A 14,083-nucleotide genomic window follows, 5' to 3' on the forward strand; every position below is an offset into this window, starting at 1 on the left:
TCCACCGGGATCACCTTTTGATTGGCTGTTTCGCTATAGTACCCTGAAAGCGACAACATGACATCACTTCTGGTTTACCCAATGTCAACGATGCCATTTAAAAAAAAAAAAATCTAAAGTATTCAAAAACGCAGATCTTGAGCAGAAAAGGGATTTGGGGTCTTATACACTTCAGATCCCTCCATAAAGAGTACCTGACACGTGCCTATTGCGTCACAAAGGATGTTTGTTTTCCTTGAGACAGAAATAAAAGTGATGCAAAAAAAAAAAATTAAAGCAACAATGTAAAAATAAAGTAAAATTAACTAATAATTTCAAAAAATTGCTAGCGCGCAAAAGCAAATGCCCACATTCGTTCTGCACGCATACGCAAACAATGATCGCCCCACACATGTGAGGTATCGCCATGAACGTCAAATCATGGGCAGTAATTCTAGCACCAGACCTGTGTACATCTAAAGTGGTAACCTATAAAGGCTTTTAAAGTGTTGCTATAGATATGTAGTTTGTAGCCGTTGCATGGGCTTGCGCAATTTTAAAGTGTTACATGTTTGGTATCTATTTACTCAGCGTAACATCATCTTTTATATTTTACAAAAAAATTGGGTTAAGTATTGTGTTTTTTTGCATTAAAATTCAAAAAAGTGTATTTTTTCCCAAAAGTTACGTTGGAAAAACTGATGCTATTTACCATAAAAATGCAAAATTCACCAATTTATTCCCTAGGGAAGGGGTGTCCAAACTTTTTTCAAAGAGGGCCAGATTTGATGAAGTGAACATGCATGAGGGCCGACCATTTTGCCTGACATTCTTTGAACCATTAAAATTAAATGCAAATTAACTAATACACTGCCCAACAAGAACCCTCTTGCCTTTGTGGCTGTGTGTGGTGAAGAGATGAGCTTGGGCATGTTTTTTTGGATATACCGTATTTATCGGCGTATAACACGCACCTTTACTTTAAGAGGGAAGCTTCAGGAAAAAACTTAAATTTTAAATCAAGAACCGTGAAGCAAAATAAGGGTCAGTGCCCATCTGCAGCCTCACCATTACCATGAATGCAGCCTCCTTGCAGCCTGATTGATGCCCATCTGCAGCCTCGGAGGGGACAGGGAGGGGGGCGGGACGAGCGCCAACAGATTACATACAGGAGAATCTCCTGTTTACTCGGCGGCCTCTTTAATACAGTCCGCCTTGTATGATAGACGGAACAGTCGTCCCATGCCAGCCCAGGAGACGGGACTTCCTATTGTAGAGGCCGCTGAGTAAACAGGAGATTCTCACTGTATGTAATCTGATGGCACTCGTCCCACCCCCCTCCCTGTCCCCTCCGCGGCTGCCACAACTGAACGATAAATACAGTATATATCTTTTGTGTTACTAGTGGGGCCGTATGAAACTGGAACACGGGCAACAATTGGCCCGCGGGCTGGACTTTGGACATGCCTGCTCTAGGGCCTCTGCATTAAATAATGTACCGTATATCATGTTTGGGGGTTCTAAGTAATTTTCTAGCACAAAAAAACGGATTGTTTTTGGGCTATAACCTTTTTGTTACATGTTGGATTTCCAGGTACATCTTGTCTGAAGATGCGGAGTGGCTGGTAGAAGAGCTTGGGATCTTAGTTGAGAGAGGAGAAGAGAATTCTGTGAGCTTAGACGATGTGCGGAGGATCCAAAAACAAGCATCAATGAAGTAATGTACCCCTGTAATCTCATATCAAAATCCTACTTATGTTATCCTTCCAGTGCTATGAATGAATCCTAAAAATAAGAGAACTACTAATGTGGCCAAGCTTTTATGAGTAGCATGTAACATAGCACTGCTCAGATAAGACATTCTGAGCACAGGCCAAGAGGCTGCTCTAAACAACATTAAAGTAGTTCTGAAAAGGATCTTTTTTTTTTTTTTTTTTTATTTTACCTTAAAGCGTTTGTTAACACAAAAAAAATATATGGATCCTGCTCCTTTAAAGCATGTTATATGACGCAGTGCTTGTCCTGTGTCATTTGGCCCCCTGTAACAGCTAAAAAACCTGGCTGATCCTGTCAGTTTCTCCTCCCCTTCTGTAAACTGACCACGGTGTATCATGGCTGCTGAGCCCTGACACTGTGGTCAGTTTACGTGTCTCTGTCATCAGCCTGCTATCTGCTCTCCTCTCTGCTTCTGTGTCCTCCTCCCCCCTCTGTCTGTATGTGAGCCGCCCCTCACCCCCTTCTGCTCTCATAACACTAACCTGTATACACCATCAGCACTGCCTCTATTGCAGTGTCCCCGTCTGTGAATGATTTATAAATATAAATGCTGTAAATACCTCATTTAAGAGCCGAGATTGCGATCACATGACCAGTTAGCTCTCTCCTCCTCCCCTCCAGACTGACATCAGCAGAGGAATCTCCGACCCGCCCACTGCATCTCTCAGAGGAGAAAAGGGGAAAGCTGGCCAGTCATGTGATCGCAATTTCGGCAGTGAAATAAGGCATTTGCAGCATTTATTTTTATAAATCACACACACAGAGAGGGGATACTACAATAGGAGGCAGGGCTGATGGTGTATATAGGTTTGAGTGGCTTAACAACCACTTTAATGCATTAAGGTAAAATACCTTCCCTATGCAGCTCTCCTCTCCAGCTCACAGCATGCTTACCTAAGCCGCATCTTGATCCAGCGCTGTGCACCAGAACAGCGGCTCTCTCTCTCCTCACTGGACAGAGGCAGCAGAGGGAGCCATTGGCTCCTGCTGCTGTTGCTGTCAGTCACAGCCAGTGAGGAGAGACCCAGGGATGGAGTCGAGCTGCGCTGTGTGTGTCTATGGATGGCTTGCTATGAGGACATTGGTGAGGAAGGAAGCACCAGAGGGGGACCCCAGAAGAGAAGGATTGGGGCTGCTCTGTGCAAAACCATTGCACAATGCAGGTAAGTACGTGTTTGTTATTTTAAAAAAAAATCTTTTAGAATCACTTTAAAATAAGCCTATACTGTAGCTACATGTGGCTTCAAGGCTTGTTCATACTGCCTCACAGCCCATAACACTGCTGCCTCAACAGCGTTTTGAGCTGCAGAACCATGTGGCAGGGGCAGTGTGATGTGCATTTTATCGCATCAGACGTCCCCCCCCCCCCCCCCTTCTTTTTTTATTGAATCTTATATGAAGTGTACAAAGTGACACATCATTCATGTCATTGCACAGCAGCACGGAGACATGCTTATATTGCTTAAAATCGCAGTTTTGGAACCCTGAGAACTACTGCGTTCTGGTGTGAACATGACGCATAGGGATTGATTTACTAAAACTGGAGAGTGCAAAATCTGGTGCAGCTGTCAGCTTCTAACCTCAGCTTGTTCAATTAAGCTTTGACAAAAAAAAAACTGGAAGCTGATTGGTTTCTATGCACAGCTGCACCAGATTTTGCACTCTCCAGTTTTAGTAAATCAACCCCATAGTATTAACAGGCTCTCAAGTTTATTCACTTGGGGCTACAGACCTTTTCCTGATAAAGCAGAAGATTCCATACCTTTCACAAACAAGTAATACTGGACATATGTAGCCCTATTTTAGCTTCATTTTATTGATATGCCTTTTAATTTCATTTTTGCTTGAAGGTAATAGCAATGGTACTACTATTGTAGTTCCCTGTTAAAGCCAGATACTTTTCTTAATAGATCCAGGAGAAAGTGGAACTTGATCAGTCGTAAAATATGGACTGGAGGAACAGAGTCTGAGATGTTCAACAAGCTGGAAAGTATAGCTATGAGCCCCGCACCCAGTACACCAGTCCTGGGATGTCGTATTAGTAGAGCGCTGGAACCAGCGGCTGTGCAAGGGGAGGTATGTTACTTGAATATTGGGTCTCATATATGGGTGTTGTCACCAGACTGTAACTTTTAAACCTAGTAAAAGTAAGAAATGGCATCCTATTAGTTAATATTGGCCATTCTTTCACTTCTGCTACACATCTGAATGCTCAATTACAGCAGTGCATTGCAGTAACTTGCGTTGCAACAAATGAACACTACTGTGCATTGTTGAAAATGGTGCCCTAGGCAGCTCATTCAGATGAATAGGCTTCTTTAACACAGTGCAGATTTCTCAGCACACTTACCAGCCAGCCTGCAAAACAACCGCATTGGCCCTGTGTAACAGTGTACATTAAAAACCACATTTGCAAATATATGCATAAGTTGCAGTGTCCACAACGAGGGACCTCTGTATATACTATGGTCCTAACTCTATGGTCCTAATTCCCTTGTACTATACAGTGGGGGGAATACCCAATGTAACCGTATGAAAATGCTTGGTGGATGCACTTCTTTCTTCACTGCAATTACATTATAGCGTGTGTTTATAAGGAAGTCAAATACAGAGGCCTGGGTATATTGGAATGCAAGGCTGGAATAGTGGATAATAAAGTACATTTATGATTGGTATAGTGTGCATTGTATATACACTGAGGTCCTAGCTTGTTGCCTAAACTTTTGTCATTAATTTCACTGTCCAAAAACTCAAACATTTTACCTCCTAGAAACCATTCCTCACCATTGCTTTGTTTTATTTCAGTTTATAACTAGTAGAGTGAATTGGGTTGTACAGAGCTCGGCTGTGGACTACCTTCATCTGATGCTGGTGGCCATGAAGTGGCTTTTTGAGGCGTATGACATAGATGGGCGTTTCTGCATCAGTATCCATGATGAGGTGCGATATCTGGTGTGTAGTGAGGACAGATACCGAGCAGCACTGGCTCTCCAGATCACAAATCTGCTAACAAGGTACTTATTTACATTCTAGATACTTTAACCACAGCCTGTATACAGATATTATTAGTTGTGACCAGCTAGTTCAATAATTTTCAAATATGTTTTATAGCTTATTCCATTGCTTGTAAATGCTTCCAAGTATTCTCTACTGGACAGCCATCCACTGTGTTAGAAAGAACATCTTCTAGCATGATAGGAAAAAATGAAATGCTAAATCATTTGCAGGGCTGGAACAAGTTCTGGTCAGGAGAGGATCCCCTCTTGCTCTCTCAATACAGGGCTACTTCTGGTTCCTCATTGATGTTTGTCACTGCTATTGTGTTGTCTCACTGAATCCTGGACTGAAGAGTATTGCCCCGTACAAACGGTCGGATTTTCCGATGGAAAATGTGTGATAGGACCTTGTTGTCAGAAATTCCGACCGTGTGTAGGCTCCATCACACATTTTCCATCGGATTTTACGACCCACAAAGTTTGAGAGCAGGCTATAAAATTTTCCGACAACAAAATCTGTTGTCGGAATTTCCGATCGTGTGTACACAAATCCGACGCACAAAGTGCCACGCATGCTCAGAATGAATAAGGAGATGAAAGCTATTGGCTACTGCCCCGTTTATAGTCCCAACGTACGTGTTTACGTCACCGCGTTCAGAACGATCGGATTCTCCGACAACTTTGTATGACCGTGTGTATGCAAGGCAAGTTTGAGCCAACATCTGTCGGAAAAAATCCTAGGATTTTGTTGTCGGAATGTCCGACCATGTGTACGGGGCATAAGAGTTTGAAGTTTCCCCTGGGGAAGAAAAACTCTAGCTTGAGCTGTGGGTAGGAATAGACCCATATATTCCAAGCAAGAACAGACCCACTAGTACTGTGTGTAGATCTGCTAATCCGTGCCGTGACACTTGTAGTTTGCAAGTGACAAACTGGGGAGGGGAGCTTGTAGCTCCTGGAAACCATCTCCCATACCAAAGCATTTAAGATTTAGGCTGTCCAAGTATCTGCAAAGGATAGCAGTGTAGGTAGCAATCTCCTACCTGACAGCGTGTGTCCTGCAGAGAGCAGGAGACAGAACAGTACTGAACAGAGGGTGGGAACTGCTGGAGTTAACTTTTCATATTAACAAGCTAGTGATTGGTTGTTAGGACCCCGGGCAGTACTAGCAACTAATCACCTGCTGGTTAACGGCTTGCAGACCCCGCAAAGAAAACCTAGGAAACTACATTCTAACACTGGCTGTGCCTGCAATATTGCTTTTGGAGCTGTGCAAAGTAGAGGTGAAAGTATATCACTGTGTCCCAGAGCATGGGGTGCAGGCTTATTCTCATATCAATCCAGAGGGCTAGAAAATGTGAAGAGGAAAGGATTGCCCCTCTACTCATAACCAGCCTAGGTGACTAAACCATAAGGAGCGGCCTCAGCCTACATGTCTCCACCACCCCTCCTACCAGGGCTCAATTATAGGGTCCCTGTGACTGAACCCCTGGTTGGTGGGGCGAAATGCATCAGCGTTTGTGGTGGAGACATGTAGGCTGAGGGTGCTCCTCGTTTATTCACCTGGGCTGGTCGGGAGAAGCGGCAATCCTTTCCTCTTTACAGTGGCTGTGCCTGCAGTTTTGTGCAATGGTGGCAAATTAAATCTTCAATACCTTTTTTATTTTAAAAAAATGTTTTCTATATATTTATTTTCATTAATGTCAGCTCTTTGTACCTTGTAATAAAAGTGTCGGATAGCACATCTAGAAATGTACATTTTTAAACTGCCCTGTTCAGACTTCTGGATATGGGAATGAAGCCAATGAATGTGGGAAGCGTTCCCGAGGCGGACTACAATAGAAGGTGCAGATGCATCCAGTGATGGCATTTTAAAAGCACTGAAAACCTCCCATTCATAAAATCTCCACCCTAGGTATTCACATGAATGACTGAAAATGGGTACCCCATTACAATAGGCAGGCCAAATTATTTTTGGGACTAGTAGTGCAAGGACTGCTAGTAACTCGAAAACAGCCTCTGAATTGCACAGGAGGAAGAAAACAAAAACACAATACTCAGAAAAGAAGTATGTAACCATGGTTTGCTGATTCAAATAAACTGGTGATGTTTAGTACATTTTGCTGGATTCTAATGTTTTTAGATGGGTTTAGTGTCGCTTTTAACATGATGATCTGGATATCAGCATATTAGTTCTAATGATGAGGTGACATTGGTACACATTTCTTCAAAGATAGGTGTACAAATATGGCAGCCGGTGTTTTGTTGTTACAGTCCTTAGCCCCAGAGGCATAATGCCATATTTCCTGGCTATAACAATATATTCCTGTAGCCCTCTACATGTTGTTTATGCAGAAGTCTCCATAGTTATAATTATCACTAAATGTCCAGTGAAGCGTTTGTGTTATCAGACTGTTTTTGCTCAGTGATTGGTTGCGCAGCTTCTTCAGATTCTGGCCGCTCCAGTTTTGATAAATTGCAATCAGCTTTTATTCATTTTTAAAGCTTAATTGAACAAGCTGAAGATACAACTTAAATGGGTTTAGGAAATGGGACCAATGGACAGGTGTATAGAAAGCTGGTCTCCTTTCAAGTTAGTGCCTGTGTGAGTTAGTTTATCGTCAAAGAAACAGCATACTGTAATGCATTAAAAAAAAACAAAAAACACAGAAAATAATAATATATACCGTGAAGAGTAATAAAAATGCAGTCCAGTTCATAATCACTGGACTGTATTTTATTACTCTTCACAGTATATATTATTTTCTGTGTTTTTATTTCTAATGCATTACAGTATGCTGTTTCTTTGATGGTTTTCTAGCGCTACACTATGTTTTCACATTTCTTGGACTTTGTTTTACTGTCAGCAGCTTTGCACATGATTGATTTAGTGCAGTAATCTCCCAAATCTTTTTTGATTTCATTTATCCCCGACAATGTGCCTTTTAATGTGGGGGGGGGGGGGGGGGGAGAGGAAGATATTGCTGTACTACAGAGGAACGTGTGGAAGAAGCCTAGGATCCACAGATAAGAAACAGGAAGTCTCTTGCTATAGAATTTATTGGTATTTCTGTAATGTTCATTTCCATTTTGCAGGTGTATGTTTGCTTACAAACTGGGAATGCTAGATTTGCCTCAGTCGGTGGCATTTTTCAGTGCGGTAGACATTGATCGCTGTCTCCGCAAAGAAGTGAACATGGATTGTGCGACCCCATCAAACCCAACTGGTCTAGAGCAGAAATATGGCATTCCTCCTGGTATGTTCCATCTTTATTATCTCTGTCAGCAATTTTAAGGTCACTTCATCACCAAATTAAGTAATTTATTGTGTAAATGTGTTTTATTAGGTTACTACATTAGTGACACAATAAAGAGATTCCAGAATCTGCAACATAGCATTTTTATATTTCACTGTTTGTTTTTTTTTTTTTTTACAATTTAAATTGATGTAAAGGAAATTTTCAGTCTCAAATGATTTGGGCATTGTATGCTTGTCACCCTCCTGCTTATTTCTCATGAAATACACTCTTATGAGTACCAGTATTTATGTGCAGATGTTGGTCACAGTGGTCTTGTTGGAAACAGCAATGCCTTTAGTTTATGACACAGACATGGGTAGGATATTTTTGATAGAATCCTCTTTAATCATATCATATAGGTGTAAATACAAGAACTGTTTATAACATATACATTTATTTACTTGTGCGTAACTCATATTTAGGACAATTTATGCAGCTGGCCATGTAGAGCTCACAATCTGGCAGATTTCTACTCAATTAGCCAAAATTTGAGCCATGAGTGGCCCCCGTCAGCACCACCCGGCTGAACAAATTTTAACTGAAAAAAATCAAAGAAGTGTGATAGAAAATAGTTGGCTGTCAGTCAAATATGACTGCATCCTATCAGATAGAGTTACTGTTTGGATATTCAAGCACCCATGGGTGTTGCAGCTGCTTGAATACAATAGCAATCAGCAGAGATTCCTTCATTCAACCCTGTAGATGGAGAAATCTGCAATGAGGGCAGCCAAAGTCCAATGAGAGCTTTTGGTCCGAAAATGTGACCGTGTGTATGCTCCATCGGACTTTTGCTGGCGGAATTCCAGCCAGCAAAAGATTGAGAGCATGTTCTCAATTTTTCGGTCGGAAAAAGTTCCGATCTGAAATTCCGATCGTCTGTACCAATTCCGACGCGCAAAATTCTTACGCATGCTCGGAAGCATTGAACTTCATTTTCTCAGCTTGTCGTAGTGTTGTACGTCACCGCCTTCTTGACGGTCGAAAGTTCAGTGAACTTGTGTGACCCTGTGTATGTAGGGCAAGCTTGAGCGGAATTCCGTCGGAAAAACGATCCAAAATTTTTCTGACAGAAATTCCGCTCGTGTGTACGCGGCATAAGGCTATTCTATGAATTCAGGTTTCAGTACATATAGTAGCTGAAGCCTCAGCTCCAACCATGGGTTGCAGCAAAGAAAATTGCTTGATTCCCCCATCAGCACTGACAGTGTTGACGGGAATCCTTGCCGATAGAAATAAGTGCATGTAAAATCCGGCAGGCCGGTTGTACCCAAGTTGATCGATGGATCAACTTGGGAACATTGAGCCTGCCCATGCAGTTGGTTCCTGCTAAACCAGCCAAAATTTGAACTGGCTTTAGGATGATCATAGAATTGTATTTTTCCTTCAACCACAGGTTAAAGGAAAAAAAAATTGCCGGATTCCTCCCATCAACAGTCAGTGCTGATGGTGGAATCCCTCCCTCTGTGCTATTTTATTATGACTGAGAGGTTTCCCCACCACCATAATACAAGGATTACTGCTGCTGGCTATAGCCAGTTATGGTAAAAAACAAACAAAAAAAAAAAAAAACCAACAGGTTGGCTATACTGAAATCGGTTGATAGATCAACTTCAGAACTAGCCTGCCCATAGATGGATCGAAATTTGTCCAGTTTCTGCTGAACAAGCCAAATTTCAATCCATCTATGGCCAGCTTACATCACCTGCTCTGTTGTTATGCGACACTCCTCCACCTTTGTCTAGAAAGGAATGCTCATGCAGCTAGGGTAGGCATATATTTTATATAGAATATTCTGTAGTATTTGTATGATTTTATATCTATATGACTATATGTCTGTATTCCTTTACATGAATAAACCATACATTTCTTGATGTAAGCGTCTGATAACGCGCCTTCCATCCACCTCCTACTAAACAGTCCTTTCCAGACCACCCCTGGTCAGTTAAGGCAGCGGGACACGCTCCATCATCTCCCCCAGTCCTACCACTGACTACAATACTACCTTAGTTTTACAGCAAACAATCTCACAAGCACAGGAGTATTTTTCACCATATCTTGTTCACACTTTTGCATTAACCTGGAGCCCTCCAGCTGTTGTGGAGCTACATTTCCCATGAGGCATTGCAAGGCTGGCAGTTGCAAAACTACAAGTCCCATCATGCCTCTGGGAGTAATTGTAACAGCTGGAGGGCCCCAGGTTGCCTACCCCTGAGCTAGAGTATTGCTCGATAGAGCCTTGTTTCAATTAAACTAATCAAATAGGAAATGAAGGGAAAAGCTTAATAGTGGACACAGACCCCAACAGGTCATGTTTTCAGGCTCTCTATTATTTTGAACAGGTGATTTGATCAGTTTCACTGCCTTAGTAATTACCACAGCCATTTCATCTGAGGGAAATCCTGAAAACATGACCTGTCGGAGTGCCTTGAGGACTGGAGTTGAGAAACACTGGTATAAAGCCTAGTAAACATGGGTCGACATTCAGCCAGTGTTTACTGTGGCTGGTCTGACAGAAGCCAGCCGTTTTCTGTCAAAGTAGCATGACCCAAAAAAGTCAGCCCATTGGCTCCCAATCTGCATCTCCCTGTCAGAACACAACAGCTCAACAGGGGAGATCTCTGTACTAACATCGGAGTGTTAGTACAGCATCTCCGACCTGAGCTGTCAGTTTTTTTTCCATGCAACCCGCTGGGTTTAACGAAAAAAAAATAAAAACTAGTGGTGTGTACGAGGCTTAACCCTTAGGTCCTATTTATACCATAACACAGTGTAACATTGTCTTGCACTGTGCTGTGTTAAACAGGCCATTCATTTTCTGCAGCACAATGCACAAGTTATGAATTGGTCCTGGCAGTACTTCTAAACAGAAAAAAAAAAGGGGCGCTTTAAGGCAGAAGCTGGACTGATTCTGACTGTCCACAAATGTGGACAAATTTTACCTCCAATCTGTTTTCAGTAATAAGTATTTTTATTTTTTGTATGCTGTACAAATATGGTACACAACAGTTATATGAACTAACATAACTTTTTTTTTTGCAGGTGAAGCTTTGGATATCTTTGAAATCGTTAAACTAACTAATGGTGCTTTGAAAAATGACAGCTAATCTCAACCAGTGTCTGTTACTGTTTGACTCCTGTGGAGTTGCATCTTGTTCATGATTTACTCATGAGGTGAAAGACCAGAACTGCTTTGTTTGATTGGATGTTTCATGGTGTGAATAAAAGAATAGCTCTTTGTTGTGTACAAAACACGTAATAAATTAACATCTATTTGGGATAGAATAATTAACATGTGAGATTTTAGTAGGAAATAAGAGCAAATTTCCAGCTACTTCTTTCTTCGTTTTCTCTTTGGTTCTTGACTTTCTTTCTGCTCAGTCCCAGACTAGAGGGGGAATAAAAAAAAAAAAAAAAAAAAAAAAACATAATTACCAAATAAAAGCTATTTACTTATCCAGTTAATGTTAAAGTGTAATAGCATCTACATTATAGTAAATCCCAGCGCTCCCCCTAGTTATATACACACCTGTCTCCAATCCAGAGAGAGATATAAAGCTGCACAGTCTGCCCACAGCACTTGACAAAAGCTTTTAGGCTGGGCCCGCCTATGCACTTTCTATTCAGTCCTATGGAGAGTTTGTACTCTGTTGGACCATGGAATACAAACTTGTCATTCGGTTAAGTTGACAGGGCAGAGCTCATGTGTGGGCCCACTGGAAAGATGAAAAGTGGTGCCAACAACCCACTAGATCAGGGACATGCAAGTGGAAGACTGGTGGAATAGGCTACAAAACAAGTATAACTGCATGGGACAGAAGTGTTAAAAAATGCATTTTACCCTTGAGTTTTGAATCAAATGATTGACTTCATGGTTCCCAATCACTGAATAGTCTCAGGACTTCTGCAATAGAACATAACATGTTCCTGGTCTGCAGTGGTCAGGACCCACCAAAAGTAGTCTAAGGAAGGAAAGATCAGGGTTATGGGCAGCCAAGGTCCATTATTTATGCATGTGGGGAAAAAAGGCTGACCTGTGTATTCCGGTCTAATAAAAGCGCTACTGTTTCAGCTCATATTGCTGAAAAAGTTCATGTTGGTTCTGACAAAGGTGTCAGAACACACAGTGCATCACAGTTTGTTGTGTATGGGGCTGCAGACCAGTCAGGCTGCCCCATGTCCACAACTGAAATAGTCTACAATGAGCATCAGAGCTGGACTACAGAACAATGGGAGGTGGTGTCTTTGCGGTGTTGACCTGGACTCCAGATCTCAATCCAATGGAACATCTGTGGGATATGCTTGAAATGCAAGTCTGATCCAAGAAGGCCCCACCTTGCAACTTACAGGACTTGGTGCGACTATGAACTGAATAAAATTTGAGCGCTGCTCCAAGCGCTAATCCTGTAATACTCCGGTGCCAGCATCAAGAGGACCCATCCAGTCCCAGCACTTCGCACACACATGAAAACAAGAAAGATAAGACGTTACACTGCCGAGGAAACAGCCGAAGTGTAGAAAGTGAAATCTGCTCTGGCCTGGCTTCACTGATGTGTTTTGCCCCACCCAGAGTCCGACTCTCTACAACCAACCAACCCCTGTGGGTGGGGCAAAACACATCAGAGGGCATTGCCTGGGAGGAACCAGGCTGAAGCTGCTATCACCTTCTATACTTGGGCTGTTTGCTCGGCACTGCAGCGTCTTATCTTACTTCTTTACAGAACTTGTGCCAGATACCACAGCATACCTTCAGAGGTCTAGTGGAGTCCATGCATCAACAGGCCAGGGCTGTTTTGCCACCACAAAAGGGGATCTGCTCAATAGAAGGTGGGTGGTCATAATGTTATATATCTATATATACACATACACCAGCCATATCTATATACACACACACAGAACTGTGCAGATGTTTTAGACGTGTTGAAATGCTGTACAGCAGGGATATGCAATTAGTGGACCTCCAGCTGTTGCAGAACTACAAGTCCCATGAGGCATAGCAAGACTCCGACAGCCACAAGCATGACAGGCCGAGGCATGATGGGACCTGTAGTTTTGCAACAGCTGGAGGTCCACTAATTGCATATCCCTGCTGTAAAGCATGCTTTCAAAAATATATATATTTTAAATTGTTTATTTTTATCAATTTATAAAATGCAAAGTGAGTGAAAAGAAGAAAAATCTAAATCAAGTCAATATTGGGTGTGACTACCCTGGCATTAAACCAACATCAATTCTTACACTTGCACAGTCAGGGATTTTGTAGGATTAAAGTCAGGTGTATGATTAACCAATTACACCAAGCAGGTGCTCATGATCATCTGGTTCATATGTAGGTTGAAACACAGTCATTAAGGCCCCTTTCACACTGAGGCGCTTTGCAGGCGCTAAAGTACTAAAAATAGCTCCTGCAAAGCGCCCAGAAAGAGGCGCTCAATGCACTCCAGTGTGGAAGCCCCGAGGGCTTTCACACTGGAGCGGTGCGTTTTGCAGGGCGGTCACAAAAGTCCTGCAAGCCGCATCTTTGGAGCGGTGTATTTACCGCTCCTAAAGCGCCCCTTCCTAAAAGAAAAGAATGGGGCAGCGATGCAAAGCGGTTAAAACCGCCCCGGTATAGCGGCACTATATTTAGCGCCGCTGTACCCCCAGCGCCCGAATGCCTCAGTGTGAAAGTAGCCTTACAGAAACGGCTGTGTATGAGGCTTAAAACGGGGAGAGGAGCAGCCAAACTCTGCTACTAAGGTGCGGTTGTGGAAGATTGCTTCATATCACAGGTCATACACTTTGACACAACTGAGCACACGAACAAGACACAAGGTAGCTATACTACATCAGCAAGGTCTCCCCTGGGCAAAGATTTTAAAGCAGACTGGGGTTTCAAACACTTAAAGAAATGGGCAACATTGGGAACAGTAGAAGCACTGGTCGGCCAAGGAAACTTAATGCAGCAGATGAAAGACACATCATGTTTACTTCCCTTCGACATTGGAAGATATCCAGCAGCGCCATCAGCACAGACCTGGAAGAAAGCAGTGGGAC

General features: G+C 42.5%; 2 protein-coding genes across 4 annotated transcripts in view; one reads left to right on the plus strand and one right to left on the minus strand.

Moving 5' to 3' along the window:
• The window catches only part of POLG (DNA polymerase gamma, catalytic subunit), a 79,757-nt gene extending 68,458 nt beyond the window's left edge, over positions 1 to 11,299 (plus strand). For both annotated transcript variants that reach the window (XM_073618453.1, XM_073618454.1), the window contains exons 18-22: positions 1,574 to 1,696; positions 3,666 to 3,831; positions 4,561 to 4,769; positions 7,848 to 8,008; positions 11,090 to 11,299. In XM_073618453.1, the coding sequence (XP_073474554.1) occupies positions 1,574 to 1,696; positions 3,666 to 3,831; positions 4,561 to 4,769; positions 7,848 to 8,008; positions 11,090 to 11,154 (724 nt within the window). In that variant the 3' untranslated portion in view covers positions 11,155 to 11,299. The remainder of the gene's footprint in view (positions 1 to 1,573; positions 1,697 to 3,665; positions 3,832 to 4,560; positions 4,770 to 7,847; positions 8,009 to 11,089) is intronic.
• FANCI (FA complementation group I) overlaps positions 8,375 to 14,083 on the minus strand; it is a 119,665-nt gene continuing 113,956 nt past the window's right edge. For both annotated transcript variants that reach the window (XM_073618451.1, XM_073618452.1), the window contains exon 38: positions 8,375 to 11,435. In XM_073618451.1, the coding sequence (XP_073474552.1) occupies positions 11,379 to 11,435 (57 nt within the window). In that variant the 3' untranslated portion in view covers positions 8,375 to 11,378. The remainder of the gene's footprint in view (positions 11,436 to 14,083) is intronic.

This window comes from Aquarana catesbeiana, linkage group LG03, assembly GCF_042186555.1.
Source record: "Aquarana catesbeiana isolate 2022-GZ linkage group LG03, ASM4218655v1, whole genome shotgun sequence".
NCBI lineage: Eukaryota > Metazoa > Chordata > Amphibia > Anura > Ranidae > Aquarana > Aquarana catesbeiana.